We start from the raw sequence: 15,836 nt of genomic DNA, 5'->3' as shown, positions 1-15,836 counted from the left end.
ATGAATAAACAGTGCCATCAACGGATGAGGAAAATTTCCACTTTCCTCCTCATGTTGATACAAAAGGATAATTTAAAAGACATTGACTTTTTAAAATCTGGAACTATCAAAGAAATACAACATATTTCATTTACTTTTATATCATTAGACCTTTACAAAGACCTTCTGTGTGACTGAAAATAATGTGCCATGAATGTCTGACTAGAAGCTGGAAAAATATAGAAAAATAATTAGCAATTACCCAAATTGTGATCTTGGTAGAATTTAGTGTCACCCTGGTTTTTTTCTAAGAACAACAACAAATAATGAAAGGGAACCCCAAATCCTTTACAGTTCTGTAGTTAAAGACAGCAATTCACTGAACTTTTATTTAAGTCAGTGAGAGTCACTTCTAAGCAGCCCTGGGCATCTAAAGAGAAACAGTGTTTTGGGCAGTTAGCCCTTAGCATCAAAGAGCTGTATTTTGCATGAAGTTTACCTTCAGTACTGAGAATGGTACTCAGGAAATGTCAAATAACTCCACAGAAGTTTGGACTAGACACCCAACAGTTCTCCGTACAGAATACTTTGAGACCTAATCATGCAGAAATAGGAAGTCTAGTATGTTTCTGACCTATTAGAGTGCCTGAGGAAAGGACACTCTATGAGGAAATCCAAATTATTTCAGAGATTCTGGTTGTGTTGTATTAGCAAGAGAGACTTGAATTGTAACTATTTAGTTCTGCCTATGATTATCTACCACACTCCAGTAAGCATTAAAATATATACTCACATGACAGACCAGTGTATATAAAATACTCAGCATGAATCCATAGAATGAATACTTTTTGGAATCTGCATGTGCAATACAACTTGCTAGTTCTTTCATCCATAATTAAATTTGGTTATATAAAACCAAGTACAAAGGAAATCCACTAAAATCAAGACCATGCTCAGCTTCAAAGTAATGCCAAGTGATAAAATACAGAAGTTGAGCCTGAAAATCAAAGATTCCTTATGCACGCAAATTAACTTTTTGCAAAGATTCATTTCCTATCAGTATACTACCCACACTTCTAATTCTTCCATCTTAAAAAAAATCAGAAACAAATCTATAGGCACCTTTAAAGAACAGTTTTACTCCTTTTAAAGAAATTTGAAAAGGAAAGCTGTTTTTATTTTTGGTACTCTTACCACAATATTAGGCGTATAAATTAAGTTGAAGCATAAAGCTAGGGAATAAACTTTTAACAATGAAGAAACAGGGATAAATAACTGGACTGACACTTCACAGTCATGGTGGGATTTGTCTGTGCACACAGCTTTGATGGAGATGGCTTCCACATAAGTATCCATGCTGCTTTATCTCCCAGGAATGTTTTGTTACTTCCTTGACTCTAAATCCTCCTCATCCTGCAAGACCCAATTCAGATAATTGAGTCAACATAAAGCTTTTCCCCTCTTCCCTTCCTGGAAAGAAACCTTCCAGCCTCATTTCCATGAGGCTTGATTGGTACTTTCTTATGTATCACTTTCTGTGATGTGAGTGCACTAAGAATGTCTTTTCTACTAGAATTCAGTGTAATTTCAGGCAGGATGGGTGCCTATTTCACCTCAGTATAATTAGAGTGCCATTTGAAATTCTCATACAGGAACACTTAATATTGAATAAAGCACCAACTTTCTGTCTCTACCACTGACTTGACATCAGGCTCACTGACGGCTTTATCCAGCAAGTATTTCCTCATTAATCCTGTTTTCTTCTCAGGGTTGTATTTTTTTAAAAAATTTTGCATCCATTTATCAAATTTTTTAAATCAGTTGCACAAAAATTGGTATTCATTTATCTTGCATTGCTTTTTAATTTTTAAGTACTTTTAAGTGTGTATTTTTGAGCTCTTTAACAAGATGATAAATTCCCATTGGCAGGAACCATGTTTTGCTATTTCTTTGAAATCCTCCTGCCCTACTTCCTTACCTTCATGCTCCACCCATCCCCATTCCCTCATCCCATGGCTCTAAACCAGGGCTTAGTAAACTATGGCCTGTAGGCCAAATGAGGCTCTCTGCCTGTTTTTATATGGCCTGTGGGTTAAGAATGGTTTTTATATTTTTAAATGGTTAAAAAACCAGAAGAAGATTATTTTTTGAAATGTAAAAAATGATATGAAATTCAATCTCAGTGTCTATAAATAAAGCTTTACTGGAGCACAGCCATGTCCCTCCATGTGTCTATGACTACTTTCGTACTGTAACAGCAGACTTGAATAGTTTCAACAGAAACCTTATGGCTTGCAAAGCCTAAATATTTATTATTTGGCTCTTTACAGAAATTTTGCTGACCTCCACCCTAAACATTTGCTGAAAGATTGGTCTTGGGATCTGGTTGCCATCTTCAGATCTCTCGAACCTTTCATTTTTAGATATTTAAAAGTTTTGGCTGAGGTTTTACTTTGAGAAGAAACAGAAGTTTTCAGAATTTCTACATCAGCCACCAGGCTATGCCCACTGGTGACACAACTAGAAATATGTTTATATGTAAATAAATCTGTAGAATTCTTTTACTTTAGGATGTCTCGAAAAACTTCAAGAAACTACTCATGCTTCCAAGGGATGTACAACAAATGCTCTTTGGGAAATGTGAAGCCACCTCAGAATGGTGACCACAGATTTCGTTAAGATTTTAATTCTGCATCTTGATATTTGCTTCATAAATCTGAGGTGAATATCCAGCAAGTTCCGTGAGATCACAGTTACACAGAAATAGAACTGAAGAACGTGACCAAATGAGATAATTGACGGAAGAAGGGATTATTCATCTGAGCTCTTTGCATGAAGGCTACTTAAATGTTGATGGAACTGCTAAGCAGAAAAAACAACTCACACCAAGCACCTAGACTTGGGTTTTTTAAATAGGACGAATTACAGGTTTTTCTTAATTTTTAAGATTTTTTTCCTCCATAGGAAATAGACTGAGGGAGATGGTAACAACCAGGAGAGAACTCCACATCAACTGCTACAAAATTTTTGAAAGTTGGTCCCTTATCTATTTTATTTCCTAAATCTTACCTATAAGATGCTATAGTTTGGAGTCAAAGTACCCAGAGGAGAAATAGCCACAGACTTACACAGGCATTTTCTCTCAAGTGATTACAGTGAATCACACTGTTAGGATAACTGCAAGAAAAAATATATAACACAATTATTTAAAAAAAAGTATTCTTTTACCTTGTTCTTGCTTAATCCTCTCTCTTTCTGCATATCCTGCAGTCAGCATATTAATTCTGTTAAGCCACCTGAAAAAACAAACATTAAAATCAGTAACACTGCAACTTAATTTCTTATACTTCTTAGAAATATTTAGTATCTAAGAATATATGGAATAATCCTATATAAAAGATGTGTTCTTTGCTATTTGTGACACATGAAATCTTCAATGAGATATAATTTGCTGTAGTACAAAATTACTTCCACATTAGAGATGCTGTTTTCATAGAAAAGTCTTGGGCAAACCTGTTAATTTCTGTAACATAAAGGGTTTTGAGATGACTAATGCCCTGCTAATTCTGTTGCTCCAAATGTAGAAGTACTCCAAAGATTTTTGCTGTTCTGTTCCTTCAGAACAAATCCTTCAATATCAGATATAACTTGTTCTGATCAAGGAAAAAGTTATGGACCTTTCTTGTCAAAATAAGTTCTATGAAATATTAGTTTTCATGAAGTTCATTTAAGTTTAATGATCTAAGGGGAAACATATCTCAGGAGTACTTTGGAAATTTGTCTCTAAATATAAGGGTATTAGGTTTTCTAAAGACAAAATGAGCATGTACAATTTTAACCCCTGTTTAGATTCCAAAAATTATTTCTATGAACAATAGTAACTTAAAAATAAATCTTAGTTCTTCCCTGTTTCAGTAGTGCTGCTATTGTCAATGTAGAGAACTGCATTGTTTCAATGTCCATCTTTTGTCCCACCAGGTCTCTCTCTGTTCATTATTCCAACTATTTACACTACATCAGATTATCAAAACATAAGATCTCTAAACTGACCTGACAATTTCTCACTGGTCCATCCTGAGCTATGATCCACATAGCTTCCCAAGTCAGAAATTAAGGAAGAACCCACCTTCCAAACTACCTTGTAAATTTGGGATCACTGGTATAGTTAACACCGTTAAACTCTGGAATAATCTGATCGAGATACATTTTTCAGAAAAAATTGTGTTTGAGAACTTTTTCTCCTAAGAGCTTATCTCTTCTGTCAAGCGGAAGATGACATTCTTTGAAGTGACTCATATATTTCATCATTTATGCCCCAGTAGTGTTAACTGTACATCAGATACTTAGAATATCTTGAAAAGGGATGAAAATCTTGTCTCTTATAGGTAACATCACATACACGGGAATTTAAGCTTTAATTTTAAGATTAAGTCACTTAAAGACCATCTTTACTTTGACAAAACCTTCAATGTTATCACCTCAAGTATGTTTGGGAAGTGAAGAATGTTCTGGAGCAGAAATGGAATTAAAATGAAGATTGATCAAATGCATTCAGTAGCAGAGTATACACACACACTCCAGAAAATTATAAACTGTAAGTCAACAAGCCAATTTCACAATAAATAACCTTTTAAAAATGACTCTGATCATTAGAAAAAGGTCAAAACTAAAATCTAGTTTATAAGTCATTTGTAGTGAGAATGGGGTTGAATTTGTATAAGGCAAATCTTAGTACACCTGGGAAAGACTAGCCTCGTTCTCTGGGTGGGTGAAAATGATGATAATACCATGAGAGGGACATTTATTATTGAATTTTAATCCAGTACCTCATATTTACTATTTTTTAAAATATCACTGAAATTTCATTTTGTCCAAAGTCTAAAGAACAGTAAGGTCTTTATGAGATGCATCAGGAAACAAAAAAGAGGTTTCCTTAATTTTTCAGCTCAATGACATTAAGTACCTGCTATATGCTGAACAATGAACTATGTTTTGGGTGTACAAAAATGAGTAAGACATAATCCTGCCTTCAACAAGCTTCAGGATTGCTAAATTCCATAAGATAACTGAAAAATGAAACCACTTGTAGGAAGAAAAATTCTGTTCATACTAAATACTCTTTAGAAAGTACTGAACAAACTCAGTCCTGTGCGTATAAAAGGCTGAATACTACACAACTATTGGTGCTTTCTCGGATAAACTTGTCATTAAGGCCTCAGCTAGAAGATGCTTACCTATACACTTGCTGCAATTATAATTTGCTATTTACTGGCTATTAAAAGCAGATATATATGCATTAACTGAGTCAAGAAATATTTATTGAGAGCCTATGTGTGCCAGGTACTTTTTTGAGCACCAAGGACACAGAGATAAAATGAAGTGTCTGCCTTCATGATGCCTATCTTACTGAAGGAGACAGACAATAAATATGGATACAAACAAACATACGTGAAATAGTAGCAAGTGCTATTTACCTTGCAAGTAGTAGCAAGGTAAAAAGTTAGAATGCCAAAGGGGACAGGGATCAAGGCAGGCTATTTTAAGATAAGGTGGTCAGGGATACAAGTATTGAATTTAGAATCTGTTGGGAGAAGCTCTTTAATATTAGGTCTAAATTCAGTACCTTACCACCATCACTAATGCTTTAAAACAATAAAATATAGGTAAGGGCATACTGGCCTTACAGTGAACATTCCAGTGAAGATATCAATGATGGATAAAATGTAACATGTGGAAAGGGAAAGATGAGTAAGAACAAGGGAGAAATGTACAAACAATAATTACAAAATAGAACCTGGTGAGTCCTCACAATTATAAAGATATGTGGGTTGACATGAAAAGGAATATATAGGCCAAATGAATTCAGTAAATAAGTCTCAAAACACCCGAGAAACATTTTTCTTCCCAGATAGGCAAAAATTCTTTTTTAATGCTCATTTCTGAGGAGAGAACAGATGGGTGTTTTATAGAATAAAATTTAATTTAGGGTTTACTTTTTTATTTCAATTACTATGCCCTGTCAAAACCAGACCATATTTTTCAAATACATATGATGCCACTTTAGAAATTATGACATAATCAGATAAAGCATAACACAATTATAATTAATAAAATATAGTTATATTATAAATATATCATCTTTTGAAGACTTAGGTACATGCCTTTAAAAGATTACACATAGAGTCAACCAACACCCAGATCATCTTGCTATTATATAAAAGTTTATTGAATAAAGTTGTTGGAGGGTGTCTGTCCCCATCATTAGTCCTCTGTGAATACTTCAGCACTGACTCCTTTCTATTAACAAGTTATTTTTTAAAAACTTGCCTATTGAAAGTAGACATCAGAAATATGATTATAAAAAAGAAAAGAAAAGGAAAACAAAATCCCATTATACTTATGGAATTATAATTCCATTTCGGAATTACAAATCCATTATTCTTCCATTATGTTTTTTAAAGGATTCAGTATTTCAGGACAGTCTGATTCTGAACGTTGTAGTGCACCATAGCAAGGCTTACATAAAACAGCACTCTTAAGTGTACAATGTAGAGAGGACATATTTGATCAGATTCATATTTTACCTTTGACCCATTGCTTAGAAAAAGCAACAAAATGAACAGTTGGGCTTGGTTTAGCTTCTGTGATAGTCCGAACCACATATATACACAGGAATATTAGGGAAGGTAGTGACATCACATACTTTTGAAGTTGTTCATAACACAGGGTAGGGAATTGAGACCAGGAATGGTTTTATAGTTAATAAAAATGCATTTTTGAACAGGCCATTTTATACACCTAAAAAGACCCTGATTAGCATGTATCATGGATGATTAAATTGTTAATTCGTAGATGGAGGTGATGTGTTCTACTGTATCCATCTTGTACGGTAGGTTATGCTCACATACACCACTTATTTTCTGTTTGGTCATGATGTAAGCCCTCCAGTAATCCCAAGGGCATTGAGTTCAACATGTGGTAAAATGGATAGTGGATAACCAGAATGCAGAAATATGAAATTATTAAAATGCAAAAGAGAGTATGACAACTCCCCCCACCCTACCCCATGAGCGTGCAAATAAGCATTTTCATTTTGAGAGCAAGTTAAGGAAAAAAAGTGCTCCTAATTCTGATGGCCTAGTGTAAAATTTCAAGAATGGTAACATATAAATCAAGAGATGATTATGGAAACTACATGAAAGGCTCAGTTCCCTTATTAATAATAAAAGATTTTATCAAGTGTTCTCAACATCTTTCTTTGACATTTTCTTGTATTCATATCCTTGCTTTGGAGAAACCACACCTGTATTCCCATGTCAAAGAACAAGATTGTTTATAAAAGCATATTAAGTTGTCATTTAGTATGATCAGGCACATTTATGAGGTTGCATACTTTTGTGCTTAAAAATATCTGTATACCAAATTCTTAGAGACACACAAAGAAAGGAAAATGGGCTAAGAGCTCAAAGTACATAAAAGGAATATACACTGTTAGCAAATACTTATATAGCACTTACAGTCGAGCAGGTACTGTTTTAAGCCCTTTATGCCCTTATTTGTTTCTTCACAAAAGTCCTAGGAGTGGAGAGAGTCATCATCTCCATTTTTAAAAGAGGGTCAATAGCTGGCACAGAGAGGTCAAGTTTTATGTCCAAGGTCGCACAGCTAGTAAGTGGGAGAGCAGGGATTTGGACAGTCTGGTTCCAAAGCCCATGCTTGTAATCACTATATTATGCTGCCTCTCCCTAACTGGGCAGGTGATTATATATATATATATATATATATATATATATATATATATATATATATATATATATATATATATAATATGGAGTTTGTGCTGAAGACCTGTACAGGGGAAGATTTTGAATCGCAAATTCAATTTCTACAAATCTAGAAAAGGGAGAGGGAAAAGGAAAGGAAAAGGAGGAAACAATCAAACTCATAAAAACTAAAGTGGAAATATAAAGCAGAATGTTGTAGATGATAGAAAAAAAAATACAGATTTTCCCACAGCCACTAAATAACCATGTAGCCATCTAATCACTTGGCTGTACAATCCTATCCAGTGATAGAAGAAAGGTGACAGAAAGAAATACTAACTTCGCTTAGGCCTGAATTATTGAGATGGATGTTCTGTCATAAGCACTATTCAGCACTTGGAAAAGTCAGCTTTTCTTGTGGCTATCTTTTTTCTCCACTTGGGAATAAATTTGAAGACATATTCTTGAAATAAGCTAAATTTTAAAAGATCTTTTCCTCTGCAGTGGATTTATTTTGGCCTATATATGGATTCTGGTACATTTTTGGCAAACGTGACAAATAGTGAGTTTATTTTGATTTCTTGAAAGCCGTTCTTTAAAAGTATGTATGGCTACATGCAGCTATGGCTGAGTCCATTTTATTTTATTTTTATTATTTTTTTTAGTATGTCACAAATTAATTTTTTTATTTTGGTATCATTAATATACAATTACATGAGCAACATTGTGGTTACTAGATTCCCCCCATTATCAAGTCCCCACCACATACCCCATTACAGTCACTGTCCATCAGCTACAGAGTCACTACTTGTCTTTGTGCTATACTGTCTTCCCTGTGACCCCTGCTACATTATGTGAGGGTCCATTTTATTTTAAAAACAAATGATCAATCTAGTTCAGTGACATTATTCTCTAAGCATTAATGTAGAAAACTTAAAATTCTAAGCCTAGCTGACTTTTTAAGTACATACTTTGAAATTTAAGTAACACTTTACCTGTTCATATCATCAAGATGCTCAGCAGCAAAATAGAAGCTCTTGATTTTAGGATGACAGGCTTTGAATGCACTGCAAAAGGAAACAAAGTACATTTACTTTATTTTAAATTGGGAAATAAGTTAGAACTAAATATTTTTTATGAGTAAAATTACCTCAGCATCTAATCTTTTATATACATAATACTTTTGCCATGATGACAGAAATAAGTAAAAGATTTAATTCTCTACCCACAAAACTGCTTTCTTATTACCTCAATTTGAAAGCATTACCTAAGCAACCTATAATTTAAAAGCTAGAAATTAAACAAAAACAAAAACCTTCCTTTTTCTCCCTCTTCCCAAATAAAATCAACTTACTATTTCTTGCGGCATTCACTGGCTCTATCAATTTTAAATTCAGGCAGACTGATGAATCCTTCTGCTTTTTCATCCTAAAGAGGCAACATTCTTGTTTAGGGTATTGTATACAAAGGTTCAAGGCTGATTATACTATATAACTATGCCTTAAATATCTACTAATAAATCTGTTCACTGAAGTCCTTAAAGTTGACATTTTAGAGATTAGAATTCCACTCCTACCTGGCAGAGTCTATTGAATTGAAAGAATTAGTTTGAACATTTAGAATACAACAAATCAAAATATATACAGAAATTTAAAAAATCCTTTTTAGATCAAAATGAAGATAGTAAAGTCTTCGATTCTCAAAAACATGTTTTATAAGTAATTTTGTCATCAAAATGGATATGTACTTTTTATAACATATAAAATCACTTAAGTTCACACTTAAAATTCATTGTTTTCTTTCATTTATAATGTTCAGATGTAAAATATAGGGAAGTTAACTATTCAATTCCTTTTTCGCCTCCAAAGAAAATCTCTTATCAAACCCGAATAATTATTCTGTATATTCAAGAATTTTATAAATAGGTTAATTTGATCTTCAAATATTTGACTTGATACACATGCCGTGTATCTCTCTCTCTCTCTCTATATATATAAAGAGATCACTTTAAAACTGGAAAATGGAATGAAATCTATAAAATCCTCCTCTTCCTCTCTCTACTGCAGAATGGGAGAATTATTCAAAATCTTACATTAGATACCAGTTATTCCAACTAGGCTAAGACTATCTTTGGCTAAACCCTTTAATCATTGTCCTTTTCCTGCTCATGACCAAACTTCTCAGACATGTACTCTCCTAAACTTTAATCTGTGTACCAGTTCACAGCTCCTTATATATGAAGTTCAAGTGAGATAACACCTCCATCTGTTATCTCAAAGGAAACAAGAGATTTTCAATTCTTTTAATGTGAGTGTGTATGTGCATAAGTAAAACTTAATAAAGTAAAAATTTGGTGCTGATAGGACTAAAATTTTTGTCATGAGAAAGAGCAGTATTATAAGTTTTTCAATATTTTCCAATATCTGAGTATTTTTTCTTCCAATTTTGGGGTAAATGCAACAGTCTCAAATCCTCTTCTCAACTTTGATTTCTGTTATGTTACTTTTAACGTCTTAAACTTTAAAATTTTAAATTTTGAACAATTTTAAATATTTTTGGGGTAGTTATGGTTTCTTCAAAATTGGGATTTTTACATTTCTCCTAAAAATATCACACTAGAGTATTTCTTGCAATGTATACTATAGAATTATTTACTCAGCTCTCACAAGGCCACCATGGTAACATAACAACTCTGACTGAAACTTTGCTACTATTTAATAAAAAGGGGCCACAGTTTTTTGTCACTTAAATTTTGGAAGATAGAATATAATTTACCATACAGCAGACAAATATACAAGTGACCTTAAAATAAAGAGAAACCCAGGATACCATGTTTTGATACTACCTGATTAGCATATAAAGAGTGTTTATGTCTGTTAAATGAAAATATAGGTAAAAATTATGGTTTATTTACCATATCTAAAATAAGACACCTAGTGAAATAGAATTTTTTTGGTTACCTGTGTGGCAAAAAATATCAAAAGTGCAGAAAATAACCAAATCTTTCTACATAAGTATTATAGACATTTATATTAAATACCAAAATATTAATTCAAGATTTTACAAATGAAATAAGAGGGCAATTTGAAAATTATTACTGATGTCATATGTTTATTGAGTAGTTAGTGTGTGCCAGGCATTGTTCTAAGTGGGCTTTACATGCATTGATTCCTTTCACTCATGCCATCCCAGGGAGCTAGGCACTATTATTACTCTTAAGGTGATTGAATGATTTTAAAATAAGTCTCAGAACAGTAATTCTTTTGGTTAAAGACAGAAAAGGGATGAGAACACAAAATGTGTGCTGTCTTACCTCCTCATTAATATACCAATAGAGGGATGCATCCTTTAGGACAAACCAGTATTTCTTCCATTTTTGTGAAAAATAACTCTTTGCATCTTTCTTTTTCCAAAGCCAACCTTCACAGTCACCCCGGCCAAGATCTTTGCAAGAAATTCGTCTTTTGCTCTTTCCAGCGATAGGACCTGAAGATAATAGAAGGTAAAAATGCTCCTTAAATTTTGAACAGGTGTGAAGGTAGAAGATTAAGCAATTAATCATAAAAATAAGTCTGGGTATTGAACAACGTTACAGTTCTTATTTTTACATTGTATCAGAATAGAAAAAAATGGAAATCTTTAATGCTTTTCCCCTCACATAAATGACATACAATTTAATCAGAAGTGTGTGATCTCAGTCTCCAAACCTCTTGAGACCATTTGTTGTAAAAGGTATCTTACATCGTAATTGACTGAGGGAGAAGCAGGTCTTGGCAGCCCTTGTGCTAGGGGGCTGTGCTCTTCCTAACCCCATGGGCTAAGGCATGAGAGGGTGGGTGCAATGTGCCGGTGGCAGACAGAGTGCAAACTAAGCAGCTAAATGTTTCATTTCATTTCTTCTCCTTACCTTTGTTTTTCTTCTTTGATTTGTGCTGCAGAGAAGATTGTTGGAATGTCTGAAATCAAAAACAGGGAAGAATGTGATTTGATACTCAGGGTGCCGTGCAGAGTGCCAGCATGCTGCACAGAACTCTCAAGAGCTGAACGGTGACTCTGAACCCCTGTCAGAGAAAGTACTTTCTTTTCTCAAAGACTCAAAACAAATCTAGATTTATCATGCCACTTAACTTTCTCATCTCCTATGAAGCAGGAGAGAATAATACCTTTGTCCTTATTTTGTAGGCAGAAATCAGTGCACAAAGCCGTAGAAACTCAGGGCTCTTATATATACATACTACTTCTTTGTGCCTTTTTTCAGGGACTTACTGTGCTTTCTCATGCAATATTTCATTTGGTTCTCACAAAATCTTATGAAGTAGGTCAGGCAAATATGACTATCACTTGTTCCTTTGAAGTTCATGCTATTCCATAAGCCACCATCACTCCACTGATCTCCTAGGTACTCCCCCTCAGCAACTAAATATTTCAGCACTTAACTCAATATTTCCGCCTTGCACCCAGTTCTGTCACTGTTGTGGGTAAATAATCTTCATGCAGATGATGGCAGTCCCCTGGCTCCTCAGTTCCTCATCTCCAGTCATCCTTACCTCTCTACTCCCCAGCTACCCACCCTCATTACTATGTTTATCTTAAGCATACTCCAACCATTGCCTTTATTATCTACATTTCACACAGTCAAATACTCCCAACCCAGTGATTTTTAGGAAATGGCCATTGAAGCACCCCATTCATTGGCCTTACCACCTTTTGTGTCTTTCTTGTCTTCCTCTTGGTTTCCAGGGGACATCACTGTAGTCATTCCCTTGAGCAACCATTCCAGTTAAATTTGCCCATCTGTCTACTGTGTGCTAACCACCAGAACAGCTTAATGTCTTAATAAAAAAACCCACAACTGTATTCACTGGTCTATCTCTCAATTAATGAGTACAAATCTCTGGTTCCAGTCAGACAGTCTACTAAGTTAGATTCCTTACTGGTATAAAAAGGTTCAATATGTTCATATGATTAGCTAGCTAACAGGGTACAGAGATAGCATGTGGAATTTTAATTTACAGATAATCCTTAAAAATGAATTTTAAGTAACAGATTCTTTTTCTTTACAAAGGTATGTATGTAAGAGGCAACTGGATTTTGTTTACATAAAATTTGCTGGTCTTGGTTTTATATAATACATTTATATTCTGTGACATACATTATTTAGTATCTTTGACTGTAAAATAACATTCTACCTATATAATAATTTTCTTGTTTTGTATATGGTTTACATAATTCTCATGAATATAGTATTATGGATGGATACCAGTACTAAAGATAAACATCAGATAATTTGCTGACATATAGTATAATCCAGAAATAGCCACTCGAGTGTCAAAACAATATAAGTACATATGTGGAGTATGTGTGTGAGTGAGTGAGTGAGTGTGTGTGTGTGTGTGTGTGTGTGTGTGTGTGTAAAACTTTGCAAGGATCCATGACTACAGAAATTTGCAATCAGTTTTGGAGAGAAAGCGTAAATGAGAAAACCCATTATGTTGTGTTGATTTTCTAGAGTGCACTTTGCTACAAAACAATAACTCAGGCTAGTGTCCTTAACTATAGTTAATTTACATACAGTTATTTTCCCTAAATTGTTTGGCTGTAAAATTACTGATTGGTTTTTTTCCCTTTTGTGTTACTACAAGTAATCATCATAATTCTACAGCTCATTATTTTTAAAAATGACAAAGATGGGGGTGGTTTGTTTATAGGAAGCTACATGGATAACAGACAGCTTAAAACAACTGAATTACATAATATATCTCTTATGCTTTTTGCATGCTATTCCTTAGAACCAAGAGATCTACTTTAAAATCTACAAAATGTTATTTTTAAGCTTCCCAGGTTTTATTTTTAAAATAAGATTATCTTTTCTTTTTCTGTAAATATATTCTCAGACCAATCATGATTATAGAGCATAATCAGTGTATGTATTGTTTAAACCTAAGAACTCTTAGGCACACAATACAAATTTATCCATCATTCAGAGAAGCAAAGCCATAGAGGTCTTTGTAAATATTGTAAATATTACAGTGAAATTCTCTTGAGAGGTTTCATTATTTTTCCAAGCAATGTGATGTTTTCTAATGTAAAAGAGTTAACTGAATTATATGCTTTTGAAAATAATAGGAAAAACAGTGAAAACTACAGTTAAGGAAATGGGTCTCTGCAGAAAAGAGTTAACAGAGCAATCCCAAGGCTGCTATCTTAGAAAAGCTTGCTTGCAAGGTTGGCCCTCAATGGGCATCTGGGACCTTGGCTGGTAAACAGTTCCCTCTATTGACATGAAGCTTCCTTCTTAAGCAATAGGACTGTTTTGTCCACATGAGGACTAAACACATGCTTTCCTTTTGGGAGTCTAGAATTTTTGTAGTTGCTAGGCAGCGGGTGCCTATGTGACCAATCCAATAAAATTCTTGGGTGCTGAGTCTTTAATGGGCTTCCCTGCACACAGGCACAACACTCATGTGACTGCTTTTTTGTGACTGCATTTTTGCTGCTGGATTAACAGTGCACTCTGCATAATCTGTCAGGAGAAGGACAGCACAGGAAGCCTACACATGGATTTTTCCAGGTTCCATGGTGTCTTTTTACCTTACTGATCTGGCTGTATATTCTTGCTGTGTCACTGTAATAAATCTTAGCTGTGGGTAGAACTATATGTTGAATGTAATGAGTCCTAGTTACTCGTCAAACGTGTGGGTGACCTTGGGGACCTGTGAAACAGCCTCATATTTGAAAGACTCCTTACAAACTTATATTAGAAATTGCTCATTATTCATATACATAAAGAAGCTCCTAGCAGTGAAGGTTTCCTCATGTCATCAGTAACAGTGTGATTAAGCACCCCTGAGGTATAATTTTATAATCCAGTGTAGTCTTTTTTTTGCAGTAGAATTGATGGAATTATTAATCCTGAGTGACAGATATTTAATTGGTATCATTTTTTTCAGTTTCTAATGATATCATGGAAAACTTAATGAAAGCAAGATATTAAGAACAAACATATATGACTATAATGGATAACACATAAGATATGATATAAAGTGATATAACTAAATTAAAAAAAAGAGGCCTGGAATCTTTGCTTTCATGATGATTGTTTTTCTCACAAAAGTGAAAATTGGTAATATATTTTATTTGTGTTTTTCTTATAGCTTCAGATCACCCTTCTTACAGGTTCATGTTCAAGTAAGTATACCCTTTAGAAGTTCTTTCATAACAATCTGTGAGTAGCAAACTAAAATTTTTAGAAAGATATAATAATCCTTCATTCCTGAATAACAATGTAGCTGGGTATAGAATTCTGAGTTGAAGATAATTTTCCCTCAGCAATTTGAATATATGACTTTCTTTTCTTTTGGCATCTGTTGTTGCTCTTAAGGCATCTGTAGAAACTTTGTCATTTATTATAATTTGTATTTAGTCTCTCTGTAGCTTTTAAAATGTTTTTCTTTTTATCCCTGATACTCTGCAATTGCAGAATTTATTTTAATTAATCCTATTTCACATTGTACTTGAAGGTGTTATTTCTTTAATTCTGAAAATTCTCAGGCATAATCTCTTCAAATAGTCTTTACTGGTCACTTTTTTTTCTCTAGACATATGTTGACACCTCTCAGTTTATTATCCATGTATCCTTCATACTTCTTATCTTCCATATTTCTGCAATGTTTTTCAGTGAATTCACTCTGCTGTCTTCCAATTTCCTAATTGACTCTTTTAATGCATCCATTCTAAAGTTTAGTCTGTCTATAGAGTGTTTATTTCACTGACTCTATTTTACACATCCAGCATGTCTAGTTGGCATTGGCTGTTTTGAATATTCACTGTTCTTAATCATCCTGTTATTATTTCAAAATTTATTTAAAGGGTTTTCCTGGATTTTCTGTAATTTTCATGTAGTAAGGAAAGAATCAGCATACATGTCATAGCTTTGGTCAGTGATTCTATTTATTCAACCTCCTTACTTGTGGGTGAAGAAGTTATGCTTGCCTTCCCAGTTGGTTTTATCCAATGAGTTAATCTTGAGTTTCCTGACATAGCTGCAGTCTATTTGTTCTCTGATACCTATTAGACTCACAGCTATCTCTACCT

At 33.9% G+C, this 15,836-nt stretch overlaps 1 protein-coding gene across 5 annotated transcripts in view; it reads right to left on the bottom strand.

Moving 5' to 3' along the window:
* CNKSR2 (connector enhancer of kinase suppressor of Ras 2) overlaps positions 1-15,836 on the bottom strand; it is a 257,408-nt gene that overhangs the window by 42,257 nt on the left and 199,315 nt on the right. For all 5 annotated transcript variants that reach the window (XM_036912833.2, XM_036912835.2, XM_036912832.2 and 2 more), the window contains 5 exons: positions 11,650-11,698; positions 11,056-11,228; positions 9,097-9,170; positions 8,738-8,809; positions 3,208-3,275 (listed from right to left, as the gene is read on the bottom strand). In XM_036912833.2, coding sequence (XP_036768728.1) covers positions 3,208-3,275; positions 8,738-8,809; positions 9,097-9,170; positions 11,056-11,228; positions 11,650-11,698 — 436 coding nt within the window. The remainder of the gene's footprint in view (positions 1-3,207; positions 3,276-8,737; positions 8,810-9,096; positions 9,171-11,055; positions 11,229-11,649; positions 11,699-15,836) is intronic.

This window comes from Manis pentadactyla, chromosome X (genome assembly GCF_030020395.1).
Source record: "Manis pentadactyla isolate mManPen7 chromosome X, mManPen7.hap1, whole genome shotgun sequence".
In the NCBI taxonomy this organism is placed as follows: Eukaryota; Metazoa; Chordata; class Mammalia; order Pholidota; family Manidae; genus Manis; species Manis pentadactyla.
This window is presented reverse-complemented; position numbering and strand designations above follow the sequence as displayed.